The sequence below is a fragment of the Ipomoea nil genome, unplaced genomic scaffold (assembly GCF_001879475.1).
Source record: "Ipomoea nil cultivar Tokyo-kokei standard unplaced genomic scaffold, Asagao_1.1 scaffold3100, whole genome shotgun sequence".
NCBI lineage: Eukaryota > Viridiplantae > Streptophyta > Magnoliopsida > Solanales > Convolvulaceae > Ipomoea > Ipomoea nil.
In genome coordinates, this window is record NW_017619528.1 from 1,724,557 (window position 1) to 1,740,584 (window position 16,028).

Sequence of the window (16,028 nt, forward strand, 5' to 3'; positions counted from 1 at the left end):
CCTCCACCTGCAGCAAGGATCCATATCTGTGGTTGAATACCACAAGCGGTTCCTGGAGTTGGCACGTTTTGCGAGGACGCTTGTGCCTTCAGAGCTCGCTAAAGTCGAGAAATTCGTGGCCAGTCTGAACTATGAGGCGCGAAAAGCTTTGACTGTGAGTAGGCCAACTCTCTTAAGGACGCTTACGTGTGTGCCGCCGATCTGTATCGCGTGCAGCAGCTTCAAAGAGGATCGTTCGAGCAAGCTAGGAAGAGGACCGAGGGCGGAGGTTCTTCTACCTTTAAGAAGCCAAGACGGAGTTTCCAGGCCAAGACCGTGTCATCTTCTACTCAAGGACCTATCAGAGTGGAGCATCGGGACCAAGCTAAGTTGTTTCCGTGCCAAAGATGTGGGAAGGTGCACGCGGGCCAAGTTGGTCCTGGTCAGGCATTTAAGTGTTTTCGATGTAGAGATCGAGGTCACAAGGTCGCGGAGTGTCCTCAGCTAGCTGGTCAAAGAGCGTTGCCGCCACCCCCGGGAGCCGGAGGAGCATCGGGAGTTAGCTCGGGTCGCGGAGCAGTTAGAGCTAGGCTACCTGGGAGGGTCTTTGTGATGGCGCGTTCACAGGCTGAGTCGGAGGGCTTGATGGAGGATGAGTTGGCTGGTAACCCCTTTCCTCTAGCCTATCCTTGTTTTTCCGTGATCATCGTGTTCATTGTTGTCTTGAGTGCTATCCTGTGTTTCGTAGTTGTCTTTTGCTTGGCAATCCTTGGCATGTTTTTCCTTGATAGCAATTCTTTTGGGGCTTAGTGTAAACTCTTCTTGCTAAGTGATTTCTTTAGTTTGGCATATAAGCTTCGTTGTGAAGTTAGCAATCCATCCTTGTAATGTTTGGTGACTTGGACCAATTCTACAATCCCTACCCTTGGTTGTTCTTAAAACAATTCGTTTGTGAACTTCCCAAATTCTTCAAGTATTCTTTGAATTTCGAGATAGCCAATTTATGCCAAAATTCCTTCTTGTGTATCTTAAAAACCAAACCTAATGTTTAAATTGTAAGCTTTTAGTTTTGAACCTGAGCCTATTCTTTGTCAACCCAACCTCTAAACCACTTAAGCCAATTATCATTCTTAAAACTTATCCAATTTTAATTCCATCTAAACCTTAAATTCCCACTTTACCCAAAATCCCCAAATTAAATCATCTTTCTTCCCAATTTCTCCCAAATCCCTAAAATCCCAAATTCTCTTTCCTTCTTCTCTTCTCTACCTGTGAGATCATCTAACCCCACCCCCAACCCGTAGGTTCACCGCCACCACCACCAGCCCGTCGCCCCACCGTCGCCGAGCCGCCGCCGACCTGCTGTCGCCGAGAGAAGCCGCGAGAGAGAGAGAGAGGGGCAGGGAGTGTAAGGAGGAAGAAGAGGAGGTTGTGGGCTTTGTTGTTGAGCTTTGGGTCATCTCTTGCCATGCCTAGAAGATCAAGTTTGGCTAGGAAAGCGGAATGGGTGGATGCCCACTACCTTGTTCTTGAAGGTAATGCTTTTGACCGGGAATCTTTTCCTAGTGCCTTGTTGGATATGCTTAGATTCCAAGGTTTGTTGGATGGGTTTCTCGCCATAAGGGCCGAGACTTACCCGAGTCTGGTTAAAGAGTTTTATCGTCACATGGTTGTGACAAGGGAGGGTGATAAGCTTGAGATCACTTCTAAAGTGAGAGGTGTAAAGTTGGTGCTTTCTGAGAAGAGGCTGGCTCAGCTTTTTAGTTTGTCTGCTACCGGAATGGCTCAGTACAGTGGTCATTCTTGGATTAGTACGGATACCATGGGGTACCGTGACTACTTGAGCTATTTGTTGGGCCGTACGAGTGGTTTCACTCAAGCCTCTAGACCGGAGAAGAAGTGGTTGTCTGCAGAGCAAAGGATTTTGGTAATGTTGGTATCGGATTATTTGTTGCCTAATAACCACAAAAGCAGTTTGTTGGGAAAGTTGGAGTGCACCTTTGCCTTTTGTCTCAAGAATATGGTTAAGTTCAACTTGCCAGCTTTGATGTTACAACACATGGTGTTTTGTCGAGATCACAATCGGAAGAGTTTGCCGTACAGGATGGTGTTGAGTTGGATCTTGGTTAGGAAGGGTGTCAGTGTGGATGGTTGTCTCCCGAAGGCTGTGGGAAAGATGGTGTTGGATGCCTCCAACCCGCGGAGTTGTAATCTGTTTCAGATGGATGATGGTGAGTACATCACGCTAGAGGAAGTGGCAAGAAAAGCACCCAAAGAAAGGGCCGAGTTGGCAGCTGAGCTTGGCATTCATGTCGGGAACTTGAGCCTCGCCATTCAGAGTTTGGGAGGTGATGAGGAAGCCGAGGATGAAGCCGATCGTGAGGATGTGGTGGGAGCACCGGAAGCTACCGAAGCTGAAGAAAGTGATTCAGATAGTGAAGAGAACCGACGAAGAAGGGAAGCTCGCACAAAGAGAGAGTATGATGCCATGGCACATGAGGAGCGCGTTATCGCCTTGCTTCGCCAGCAGAACCGCTTGATCGAGGAGGGTTTCGCCTATATGAAGACGCAGTTCGTTGCCATGTATCAGAGGCTAGACCAGGTTGAGGCCAGTTCGAGCCGCAGAGACGAAGATGAGGAGGAGTCTGAGGAGGCCGAGGAGTCTGAAGAGGCCGAAGAGTCGGAGAGTGAGGAGTTCTAGCTAGTGTTGTGGTAATCCTGTTTGCCTTTTCCTTGTTGTTTCCCTTTTAGCCGTTGTTAGCTGGGTGGTAGTTTGTTGCTTGCCTTGTGTGTTTGTTTGCTTTGCTTGTTGCCTTGTTGTTAGCTAGCTTAGTAGTTGGTGTTTGGAGGTAGTTGTCTAGTTCTTGGTTGTTGTCTAGAAGTCGGTGTTGGTGTTTAATCTAGAGTTCGTGATACTCAATTCAACCCTTTGTAAACTCTTGCCAATTCTTGATTTGATATAAGCCTTCTTTCTTGTTTGGAATTCTTGTGAAACCTTTTGTGTTTTGACCAAAAAGGAGCTTATTATTGAACCTCTTGTCACAATGTTATTCCTATCACCGTTTGTTTCTAATTCGTCGTACCCAAGCTTTAGGGACGAAGCTTCTTTGAAGGGGGAGAGGATGTGACACCCCAAAAATCCAAATTCAATTCATGGATTAATTGAATAATTAATCCTATTTCAATTGAGAAATTAATTTCTAAAATCCTGAAATTTAATAGTTGGGGACTAGTATTTGACTAGTCAACTCCAAAGTCAAGTTGTAACTTGAGCTTTGAAGGGAGTTCCCTTGTTCCTTACACTATCTAAAGTTAGTAAGGGTATTCTTGAACTTTCACCAAGTGTTAGTATTGTAACCTAACCTAGAAGACATCTTCATTTCACCCCTTACACTTTCTAAAACATTAGCTCTACCTTCTCTCTAGAAAGGTGAGTAGCTTTTCCTTCAAGCTAAGTTGAGACCTTGTCAAGACTTCAAGATTTGCTCCCAAGATTCAACCTTTCACCTATTTGGGCATCTAGGAGGGTAAGATCTAAGTCCATCTTATGTTTTTGGTTCCATCTTAGATGTCTTTTTCTTAAAAGTAGGATCTTTATGATCTCTTGGTTTGTTCTTGAAGTGGGTTTGGAAAGTAAGCCTTGTGGGGAGCTTGTTGAAGTATAAAGTGAAGTCTTTTAGTCTACAAGAGGTAATCCATGCTCTACAAAACCTATTTTGCTTACCTATATGTGATTTCTGGGATTCTACTTGTGTTTTGCTATGAAATGTGAGTGTTTATGCATTTGTCTTGTGAAAATGCATATCTAGAGCTTGTGTTTAGGGTTCTTGTGTGCCATTGCTTGGAATTTTCTTTGATTCAAGTCATTTTGTTGTATTGGGTTAGATTTGGCATGTTTTGGACTTGAATTTGAACTTGGAGTTGAAAATCCCCGAAGGGAATATTTTTGGACACAGTGATGTACCCGCGGGCAGAACGACGGGCAGAACCCTACCCGCCGTCCACCCGCAGGTACATGGCCTCGTGGGTAGTGTACCCGCGGGCGGAACCACGTGTAGGGGCCTACCGGTGGGTCCACCCGCGGGGAACACTTCGGTGTTATGATGGGATTTGTTCCCCGTGATTCTTTTGACTTGGTATTTGGTATTTGGACTTCCCGTTGTTCTTTTGTGGAACTATTTGAGTGTCTTCTTGATGTTTCGTATGTCTAGAACTATGTGGTAGTTATCCATGTAGGACTTTGGTGTCTTGAATCGTGCTAAGTGTTCAACATTATGTTTCATTAAACCGTGATGTGTCTTGTGTGTTCCTCGGAACTACCTTTGGTTTATCCGTTTGATATGCATGCTAGTTTGGTGTTTAAATGCTGGCGTGTGTGTTGTTCGTACCTTCTGATTGGTTGATGATAACTTGTGTAGTTCATCATTGCTGTTGTTCGGTTATGACCCATTCCTTGATTGAGTATGTTTCATACCTTCATTGCAATCCGTTGACTGATTCGTGTTGAGGTGTGATGCGTGTGTGGCTTTACATGGATTGCACGATTAGTGGTATGGGACACTAGTCACCAAGGTATTGCAGCGGTCCTCGTGGTGGCCGTGACGTGATTATGGAGTTATGACCTGTGTGTCAGGTTCACGTATTTCTTGGGAAAGCGTGTGTCGCGGAGGCATGTGTCACCGTGTGTCTGTACGGTACCTTGTGTACTATGAAATTGGTGGTCTCGTTGGTGGTCGTTGGTGGGGGACGACGGTCCCAGGAGGGAAAAGGTTGGACTAAGAAGTATAGGGGTCCTGGAGGTAATGGTTGGAAAGAAGAAACAAGGTTGGGGGTAGCCATAAGGTTGGAACAGGGCATAAGCCAGGCATACCAACTCGTGATGGGTGATGTCGCAAGGGCTATTGTAGTCGGTGTTGTGTGTTCTTCTCTCGTGACGTGTGTAGTCACAGAGGCATGTGTTGCTTTGGCATGTGTTGCCTGTTGTGTGAGTCTTATCCTTTGGCGTTGTGCTTGTCGGGTTTTGATTAATTAAGTGATGATAGATCATGCCTTGACTCTTTTGTGAGTCGTGTTGTTCTTGTGGTCTTGGGATGTGTTCCTGTGTTGTTTGTTGAGAATGTTGAGTCTTATGTTGGCTATTGATCTTGGTTTTTGACTTATATATATGTATTCCGTTTCGAAAATGGCTTTACAACTTATATCTTACCTATTTATGTTATTTCACATGTATTGGTGGGTTACCAGCATTATTCGCTGACCGGGCGTCATCCCATGTTTATCTTTGTGATCTTTTAGGTGATGTCTAGACGAGCGCGATGTCTAGTGCCCGATAGTGTAGCTCCTTTCGTTTGTCTTACGGCCTGTGAGCCGGTTTAGCTTTAGACTATGAGTTTTTGGATAGTTGTATACCATGCAGATTTGGCCGTAGCGTTTATCGTGTTGATAAGCGTGGCATAACACCCCAGTTTTTGGATTTTATGTTATCTAGTTACCATTTTATCTTTTGCTGTGGTAGTGTTTTGTTGTGGTATCTGCATGCGTTAAGGCTTTTATTATAGCTTGTTTTGTGGGTGTGTTACATAGGAAGACCCCAAAGAATTAGGTACAACCATCAAAGCTAAAGGTACCCCTTTTTGACTTAAATCAATTGACCAAGGAGTTGCTCAATTTAGGTCCTCCGACTACCAACTTAGGAAATTGATTAGGAAATTAACAAGGGTAACTTAGGATTAGTTACTCAATTAATCCTATTTAAAGGATAGGATTTTCGGGGTGTCACAAAAATATAACCTTGATATTATCATTGAAGCAGGATTGTTGGGGGCCAACCCGGTTAGTGTTCCTATTGACCAAAACCACAAACTCGGCCTAGCTAGTGACCAAATTTTCTCGAATCTTGCAGCATATCAGCGTCTTGTCGGACATGCATTCCAGTTTCAAAATGAGTTTCTTATATCTACCTATATTGTACTTAACACGTTGGAGTGGGTTACAAGCATTATTCGCTGACGGCTGTTACACCAAATGTTTTCCAGGGGCAATTGAGTTGCTTCGGGGCACGCTAGTTGGATTTGTGGACTTAGTTTGGATAATTCTAGCCTTGATAAGATGGCCTGCGTGCTTTGATTGGTACTTAGATATCAACTGTGGTTCATGCTTTGTTAGATAGTTTAGTCTGTGCATCTGAGTTCTCTAGCTTAGATGTGGCATAGCACCCCGACTATTATGTTTAGCTTATACTCTGTTTGGGAAATAATAATATATCAGCCTTTATTTTATAGGTTTTATATATCTTAAAATTTAGGGGTGTTACTCTTGAGCATAATGATATACACACTAATGATCCCCAAGTCCAACTAATTTTAACAAGGATTATAATTCCCCACCGTAGTTGGACATGTTAAATATGTACATGTAACAGACACAATTTCCACGAATCGTGAACGGACCTATCCGGGATCGGCGAATATCAGCCGGCCTAATAGTCATCTTGTAACACCCCAGATTTTCAAGAAATTTAAAACCTATAAAATAAAGGTATTATCTCATTAAATCCCAAAACATAATACAAGTGTACGGGGTGCTATGCCACACCTGAGCTGGAGAACCCAGGTGCACAGGCTAACTAACTAATGTCCTCAATAATGTAAATGCACAATATGGCACGCAGGCCGAAAGGGGACTAACTACTTCTACGTTCCGAGTACTAGCGCTCTCCAGTGACTTATTCTTCTGTGCCTGAAAGCCAAATATATCTGTTCAGCGAGAGATGCTGGTAACCCACTCCAACGCGTTGAAATACAATACATATAGAGATATATATATATAGATATACGAAAACCATTTTGAGCATGAAGATATATCCTACGAACTCTAGCTTTAAAACCGGGAACGACTCGACAGATAAGGCTAGACACAAGCAACAGTTATAACGAGCATATGCAGTTCACAACAGATAAGGCAAAGCATAAACAATGATCATAACCCAACATGAACAATCCCCAATATAAATCCCATAGTCACATCCCCCAAGACACTCGTAATCACAACTCGTCCATGTCACAACACATAACACACTTTGTTGGCGCCACAGGACCTATCGCATGCCCATACATGAGGGTCAGTGCATATAGCTCTGACACGGCCCCGCAGCACCCTGCCCCGTATCGCAACACGGAGGGGTCGATCGCAACCGACCGATGAACCGCAGCTCATAAGAATGTGTAATCTGACTGTAGCCATGAATTCCCATCTGACTACAGCCAGCCTCCGAACCGCAGCTCGGGAAAATGTCATCTGATTGCAGCCAGGAATTCCCATCTGACTACAACCAGCTTCTGGACCGCAGCCCAGGATACCGTCATCCGACTGCAGCCAGGAATTCCCATCTGACTGTAGCCGGCTTCTGAACCGCAGCTCAGGAATAACCAATCCGATCGCAACCGAATTGGGGCAACACGCACACATAACACATACCAAGCACATACAACCCACATTACACGTTGGGAAGGGGAATAAACGTATAAATAAACCTATGCGTGAACCATCACCAACTAGGATTAGTCCTAAGGGGTTCATACTTCTTCCACCTAGGTCAACGGGATACCAATTCAACTAGCATGCAATGTAATCGACTCATAAACTTACGAACGGTACCCGAAATACCAAACTAGACATAGGCACGACAAACGGGGTCCGTTGGGACACCACGGGGATCGGGGAAACATCAAATGGGGAAGTCGGGGTCCCGAGGGAGGGAAGATTCCAGCGGGTAGCCGGTGGGTGGGATTCCACCCGCCGGCTGCCCGCCGGTCATCACTGTTCCGGGCAGCGGGTGCCCGACGGGCAGCTGCCCGCCCGCCGGCTGCCCGCTGCCGGAACTGCCCGAGAATGCCACGGGTAGGTGGCGGGTCCCCTACCCCCCACTGACTCTTTTCATCACTTTTCGCCCCGGGAACCGTTGTGGAACCCGAAACCATGCTTAGACACTTTACAACGCGATTAACGACAACACGTAGGCAATTAACGGATCAAATACGAGAAACGAACGGCACCTAACCTATCATGCATAATCAACACCCAAACATGCGATTTCCCCACCCGATAATCCAAGAATAATATCATACGATAAAACCTAGGGTTCTAATCACTTTTATATCAACAAGAATACAATTCGTCTTCTAATTGCAAGATTCGGTAGGAACAACACATAATCATCAAGGATACCAATTAATCATCAAAAACATCATAATTATCAAGAACAACACATAATCATCAAAATCCCAATTAATCATCAAGAACATCATAATTATCAAGAAACTCTCAATATCAAGATTATCAAGATTCCTCATGGAATCATTAAATCAACATCAATAGTAATCATAGTGATTCGCCATTTACAATCATATGGGGGAAACCCTAAGGGGAAATTATAGCTACGAAAATAGGTTTTGTTGAGACATGGGTTACCTCTTAGCCTTAACAATTCCTTGGCTATGAAGGATCTTTCTTTCAGCTTTCTTGCTTTCTTGATTTCTTCTAAGGGAATTCTTGGAGCTCTCCTGGGGTAGTGGGGCGTCTAGGCGTGTCGGGGGGGTTCTAGGTGTCTCCTAAGTCCCTTATTTATATATTTAGGAGTCCTAATTAGGAATTACTACTATAGGCTTGCTAATTCTATTTCTTTCGGAACTAAGGATTGGGTTTAGGGGTTGGGCATATATATATATGAGGGCCCATGGACTATGGTGGGCCTTTTTCCCTAATTAATCATTATGATTTATTCTTTCTCTTGGGCTATTGATTAATTAATTAAATGGTTTTAGGGGCCGTAACACGGGGTGTTACACATCTCGCCCACAGAACCGGTACTCGTGGCTCTTAAACTTTCTTTCTTTATTTCTTTCTTTCTATCTGTGGAATCAGGTATCGTACTTTCATTGTGCACACCTCCTAATTAGGATTCCAAGCCCAGTGGGTAGTATCAAACCTAGTAACTCGGGAACATCAACCAAGTTACTTCTAAAATACTCTTTCGATATTCTGTGACCATTTCTTTTCTCTGTTTTATCGGTGACTTTACCGATCTTTTCTCTATTCATCTGAAAGGACATAGTTGTGACAACCCAAAATTTTATATTTTAAATTTTGTTTTAAGAAATTTCAACACCGGGACTTATTTTATTTCTAAAATCATAAATTTTCCAGTACATTGCGTACCAAGTTTTTGACCCAAAAGTCAATTTTAGTGAAACCGGGAGAAATATGAGAAACCTAAACTAAGTGGTTATCTAGAAAGTATTTTTGGAAAAATGTATTTTGACCCCCAAACTATTTAAATCTATCATTCTAGACCTTGGTCCATATTGCTTGGTGAACCACAAGACTCCACCCTTTGTCTGATACTTTTAGAACACCAACCAAATTACTATTTTACCCTAATCCAATCATAAGAGAATATCCTAGGGTTTTGCACCCTATAAAACCTACATTATTCACGTCTCATTCCCTGATCTCATTCCCTTGCCTCTCCCAACCTTTGTCTGCTAGAAAGAAGAAGCATACACAGTAAGTTCATCCTTCACCATTCATCTTCTCCCTTTGCTTCTAGTTTTGTTTCTTTGGCCTCCATTCTCTGAGATTCTTAGGCCCAGTTTGTGTTGTTGTTTGGGATGTTTAGGAGGTGAAGGAAGTGGTGGAAGTTGAGTGGAGAGGAGGCTAAGATCCACACAAGAAGGAGAACAAGAAGAGGCATAACCCATGGACTCCCAATAAGCTTTATTTTGACTCAGTGAAGTCTAGATTGAAGTATCAATGCTTACAAATGCTAGATTATTGACATTGTTGAGCTATTAGTGATCTATTATTGATCTATGATTGTGTTGTTGAGGTTTTGGGAGTGTTGGATTGCTCAAAAAGTTGTTGCAGATGAAGAAGAACCTCTCTGGTGCACACTGTCTCCTCAAGCCCCGCCACAAGCTCCGCCAGGCCAAACCAGTGTAGTGGCCGTCTATGGCTCAGCTACATGCCGTTCGGACCTGGGCTCGTGGGCCCTTGAGGCTAGGACACTCGGACTCATTATGACGCACTAGTAAAATTTGATTTCGTTGAATTTGTAGTTGAAATGCTTAATTTACAATAGAATTTGTGTTGAGTTTTGTTGTTGAAGTTTACTGTGATTGTTTTACAGTGAAGAAGAATTTTGAAATGTTTGAGCTTAGCTATTTGAATGAGAAGTACGATCATTATTTAATTGTTGGATTGAAAAGCATGATAATTATTTGTTAAGTTTTGCTTGATTAGCATGTCTAAATATCCATTGTGAGTTATTGGGAAGCATTGTCAAGAATGTGAGAATTTGATATATTTAAAGCATGATTTCTAATTCACAGTGAATGAGTTTATGAAGGATAAGTTGAGTTTAAGAGCATGTACAATACTTGCTAAGTGTTTGTTAAGGAGTTTTACCGAGAATTGAGTTATGAGCATGAGTTAATTCATTGATTGCCTGATCTATAGTCAAAGAGAATTTGAGAAATTATTTATAATAAAAAGCATGTTTAGAATATCATGAATTAAAGTGCATAAGTGGCTTTAAGTAAGCCTATGATTCATTTCAAAAACCTATATCTGTTTTCGAAAATCATTATCTAGCTGCATTGAGAAGATTACATGATATTTGATTTCAAATTTATGAGGAAAAGAAGTTGCGAAGAATAACGTGCATGAGTTTGCATAACTAAATTTGTTGCATAAGAAAAGAAATTGCATGAGAAAGAAGCGGCATAAGATATATATGTTATCTATCTATTGTGAGGAAAATAGTGTTTTGGAGGACTGTTAGGACTATGTTCTTTCGGAAGAAAACAGAAGCAAGAAAGTTTGCGAAAAGAAATGGACATTGCGAGCGGCCGATAGATAATTAGAAGTAACGAGGTCGATATTCCCGAGTTACTAGTGTAACACCCCCGATTTTCCATACCAATTTAAACCTTAGACATGCAGATAATTCTAACCATAAAAGCATGCACAACGGAAGACTTAAGCATGAAATAGATGGAAAACGTAGAGGGTTATGCCACGCTCACATAACGGTGAACGCACAGGCGTAAACATCTGCAACATAATCAATCAATCCCAAAAGCAAAGTCAACAACATAAGTCTAGAGCCTAATCAAAGGCACGCAGGCCTAAATCATCACAAGAAATAGGGATCTACACTAACTGTCTCTAGACTGCGCTCTCGTCTACTAAGCACCTGAAAGAAACACATAGATATATGGTGTAAAACCCCTAAATTTTGAAAATTTTAAAACTTATATAGTAAAGGTGAATTCTCATTAAATCCAAAACCAAACATAAGAGTGCGGGGTGCTATGCCACATCTGAGCTGGAGAACTCAGATGCACAGTCTAAACTAACTAAATATCCTCAAAGCAATGTCAATACATAATCATGGCACGCATGCCGAAAGGGAAACTAACTAATCTACGCTTCGGATCTCTAGCGCGCTCCGGGGTCTACACATCTGTGCCTGAAAGCCAAATATATCTGTTCAGCGAATGATGCTGGTAACCCACTCCAACGCGTTAAAATACAATATAGGTAGATATATATATATATATATATACATATATATATATATATATATATATATATATAGATAGATATATGAAAACCATTTTGAAGCAAGAAGATATATACTTAGGATACTCTAGCTTTAAAACCAGGAATAGTCTCGACAAGTAGGGATAAGCACATTAAACACTGATAAACAGTTATATAGAGACAATATCATTAAGAACATGTATCTAAGGTCACAGTTCACTTTCAAATCATTCACACCATCATTCAAGTCACACAAGCACACTTTGGTGGCGCCACGGGACCAATCGCATGCCCCGAACATGAAGGTTAGTACATATAGTACTTAACACGGCCCCGCAGCACCCTACCTCATACCACAGCATGAAGGGGTTGATCGCAACCAACCGTATAGACCGTCAATGATTTCAATGGCGGATCACAGCCCTACACACTGCTGACGCGCTCAGTCGGTGGACTGTGATCCTCTTTTGGGGACTGCGACCCTAAACACCGCTTGATGAACTCAGTCGGTGGGTCGTAGTAGATCAAACCCTACACACCGCCTGAGGGACTCATTCGGTGGGCGATGATCTTCAGAGACTACGACCCTACACACCGCTGGCCCATACACAAGGTGGATCGCAACCGACCATAGCCCTACACACCGCCTGATCACTCATTCGGTGGGCTTGTGGCCCTACACACCGCCTGGCGCGTCCAGTTGGTGGACCATAGCACACGAGGCCCATGTGGACCGCAGCCCAAGAAGTGAATCACTGACCGCAGCTCATAAGTAACCAATTTGACCGCAGCCAACTTCTAAACCGCAGCTCAGGAACACCCAATTTGATTGCAACCAAATTGGGGTTTCATGCATCACATAACACATAGTAGCACGTATTAGCACATTAGGAAGGGGGAGACGTATAAATAAACTTACGTGTGATCATTCACATACTAAGAATTGTCCTAAGGGGTTCATGCATCTTCAACCTAGGCCAACGGGTTACCGATTAGACTAGCATGCAATTCCTAAGACTCTCCTATCCTACGAATGGCACTCGAAACATCAAACTAGACTCATGCACGACAAACGGGGTCCGTTGGGACACCACGGGGATTGGGGAACATCAAGCGGGGAAGCCAAAGTCCCGGAGTGGGTGACGACCAGCGGGTAGCCGGTGGGTGGAGGGCCACCCGCCGGCTGCCCGCCAGCGACAGAGTTCCGGGAAGCGAGTGCCCGGCGGGCAGGCGGCGACACTTTGGGCAGTGGGTAGGCGGCAGGTCCCCCTACCCCCCACTGACTCTTTATCAAAATAAACGTCCCGGGATCCTCCGAGGAACGCAAAACCATGCTTAGACATTTTTAAACGCAAATAACGACACCACGTAGGCAATTAATGGATCAAAAATAAGAATCACATAGAACACATCCTAACATGACTTCTAAACATAATCAACGCCCAAACATGTGAATCCCCACCCAAATATGCCAAGAAAATCCCAATACGAAATTCATGATTCAACCTAGGGCTCTAATCATATTTAAATCACCAATCATGCTTTATCTTTAAAAATCAAGAAACATCAAGATTTATCAAGGATCATCACATAAACATCAAGAACCTCTTATCATCATCAAGATCATCAAGATCACACATAAAATTATCCCATCAATCGTCAAGATTATATCACAATTATCATATCAAGACACGAGCATATAGAGGGAGCCAAAGAAGAAGATTATAGCAAAGAAAATAGGTTTTGTTGAGACATGGGTTACCTCTTAGCCTTAATTAATCCTCCCTTGGCTATTAAGGTTCTTCTCTAAGATTTCCATCCGCTTAATCTCCCTAGGCTCGGTGGTGGGGAATCTCCCGGGAATATTTTCGTGTAATATAACTATGGGGGGTAAGGTTTCTAATTGCTTTCTAATCCCCTATTTATAGAATCAGGAATCCTAATCATAATCTGAATAATAAAGGCCTACTTTCTTTATTCCTAATAGATATATAGGCCTAGGATTTCCAATTAGAATCTGACTGGTAAAAGGTTTACCCTCTTTGTTTCTAATGGGCTTAAAACTCTAGTTTAGGAAAGGGTCCACAATCCATGGTGGACCACATTAATTAATTAAAGGGAATCCTAATCAAATTAAATCCTTTTTAATTATTATTAACGGAATTAATTAAATAATTAATTCGGGATTGAAGGCCGTAACGCAGGGTGTTACACTCTCCCGCCCTTACAAGAAGCTTCGTCCCCGAAACATAGAAATCATTTTGGGGTAAAGAGCCCGAATTAGAATAGTAGCACATAAGGAAAATATTATATCGGAAATATATACATATGCACATATAAATTTACAGGGTTTAAGCCTAACTATTGTGCTAGCAAAATGCACCAAACAATAAGGTTATGCAACTCACATTATGTACATTTTATGGATGCATGATAACATAACATAGAAGTCTTACAGACGGCATGTTCATTGTTTGATTGATTTATGATGATTTAACACATAGGATCACAAGTTGCACCGAACATATAATTATTTATGTACCTAAATAAGAGGCAAATACCACGCGGGTGCAGGTTCGGATAGCCGCATAACTATTATAAAGCACATATGCACATATACCAACACAGGTGAATCCTCATTTACAAATGGATGCAAATGTTTAATATGTACTGTAGTATGTCGTGAGCCAAAATGCCATATATGTAGGATCTATGCCTAATCATTGTGCTTAGCAGATTATACCAAATACTCATAGTTACAAAATAACAAGTCTAACACGTATGGTAATTAATTATTATGTTATATGCGGAACCCGTAAGTTGGCATGCCTGTATGCGTACAGTCGTAATTATGCTAAATATGCAATTTCTTAAGTCTATAGGCATAGAGTATGAAGGCATGTGAACCTATTTTGAGTCTTAAATAATAACTAGTCCTATGGAATCATAAAGCACATATATGTATTATTCAACATGTTAAACTAGTGCATGATTAACAATTAAATTCACGTACTCAATATCGTGGTATAACCAAACATTTGTCACATAAATTCATGAACGTCATAAATCATATAACGATTATTCAAATCGCGAAAATCCGATTTTGAGGAAAAGATTGTAAGTAATTAGGAGGAAAGTTCTGGTTTCTTATGGGGTAAATAAATTCTGGGGATCTTTATTTTGCATATCATGGATAATGGTGGGTGATCACATAACAAGTATTGGCACTTATATGCAGCTTGCTTGTAATTAATACTATTGTATATATGCATAGTGGGATGCCTTATAACATATAGTTTTGTCTAACATGCTTTGTATATATACATGAATGCGTGTAAGTGTGCGTTTTGACATAAACATGCAAGCTATGTGCATTACATATGAAAATATAAATTTCCACGTATAATTGGAGCATGTAATTCGCACACAAATATTCTTTAATAATTACGAGTAAAGTAGCATTAGTTTTCAAATGCTAAACGGGTTAATATTGAGAAATCTTGACAGAATTTGATCGTACAAGTACTTAGGAAAATTAGTTTTATCTCGGTAGTAAATAGATTTTAGGTAGGCATAACTCTTACCTCTAGAAGCCCCGAAGACCTAAACAACTTAGAATTGAAGACCCTTGATTGCTAATTCCTAAATTGATTGATGACCTGATGGTGAGGCTAAATTTTTAATTATTTAGGGAAGGTAGGAGTGGTAACAGGGGGGTCATGCGAGGGGGAAAAGTAGAATTATGGCTATCTCAGGATGTGTGTATGTATATATATAAGAGTGATGTAATTTGTACGGAATGATATTTCAGGGTTAGGATATGCTAAGTGAAAACTCATAGATGCATATAAGATTATTATAGCTAGGGTACATATGTATGGTTTGGGGCTAGTGATATTATTCTATATAATATGACTGCAACAATTTATATAAATACGTATGAATAAGGGAGGATGTTCTACAGGCTCACAAGTTTATATATATATATATATATATATATATATATATATATATATATATATATATATATATATATATATAGACGTACCGTATGTGACGCAATCATGGAAGATTTAGGATTAGGCAAGGTGATTAGGGTTAGGGTGTAATAATAATGAAAATAATAATAATAATAATAATAATAATAATAATAATAATAATAATAATAATTTGCGTGTAAGTGTAGCATACAAATGTAATTGGGATTTACTACATACTTTAGGAACGTGTATATATATATATATATATATATATATATATATATATATATATATATATATATATATATATATATATAATAGAAGTTTGGGGGAATATATTTAGAGTAGTAGTGATATACCTATTTATGTATACGGGTTTGTTTTAGGGGGTCCTTATCTTAGAGATCAAGGGTTCTAAACAAGGCATTGGAAGCTTGTGGCCTATTATGCAACATGGACCAAGGT

At 41.3% G+C, this 16,028-nt stretch overlaps 1 protein-coding gene across 1 annotated transcript; it reads left to right on the forward strand.

Moving 5' to 3' along the window:
- The first annotated feature begins 624 nt into the window (after window positions 1–624).
- On the forward strand, window positions 625–2,680 carry LOC109166490 (protein Cep78 homolog). The gene is made up of 2 exons (XM_019315440.1): window positions 625–643; window positions 2,229–2,680. Exons 1-2 carry the CDS (start codon window positions 625–627, stop codon window positions 2,678–2,680), a joined length of 471 nt encoding a protein of 156 aa, XP_019170985.1.
- The last annotated feature ends 13,348 nt before the right edge of the window (window positions 2,681–16,028 follow it).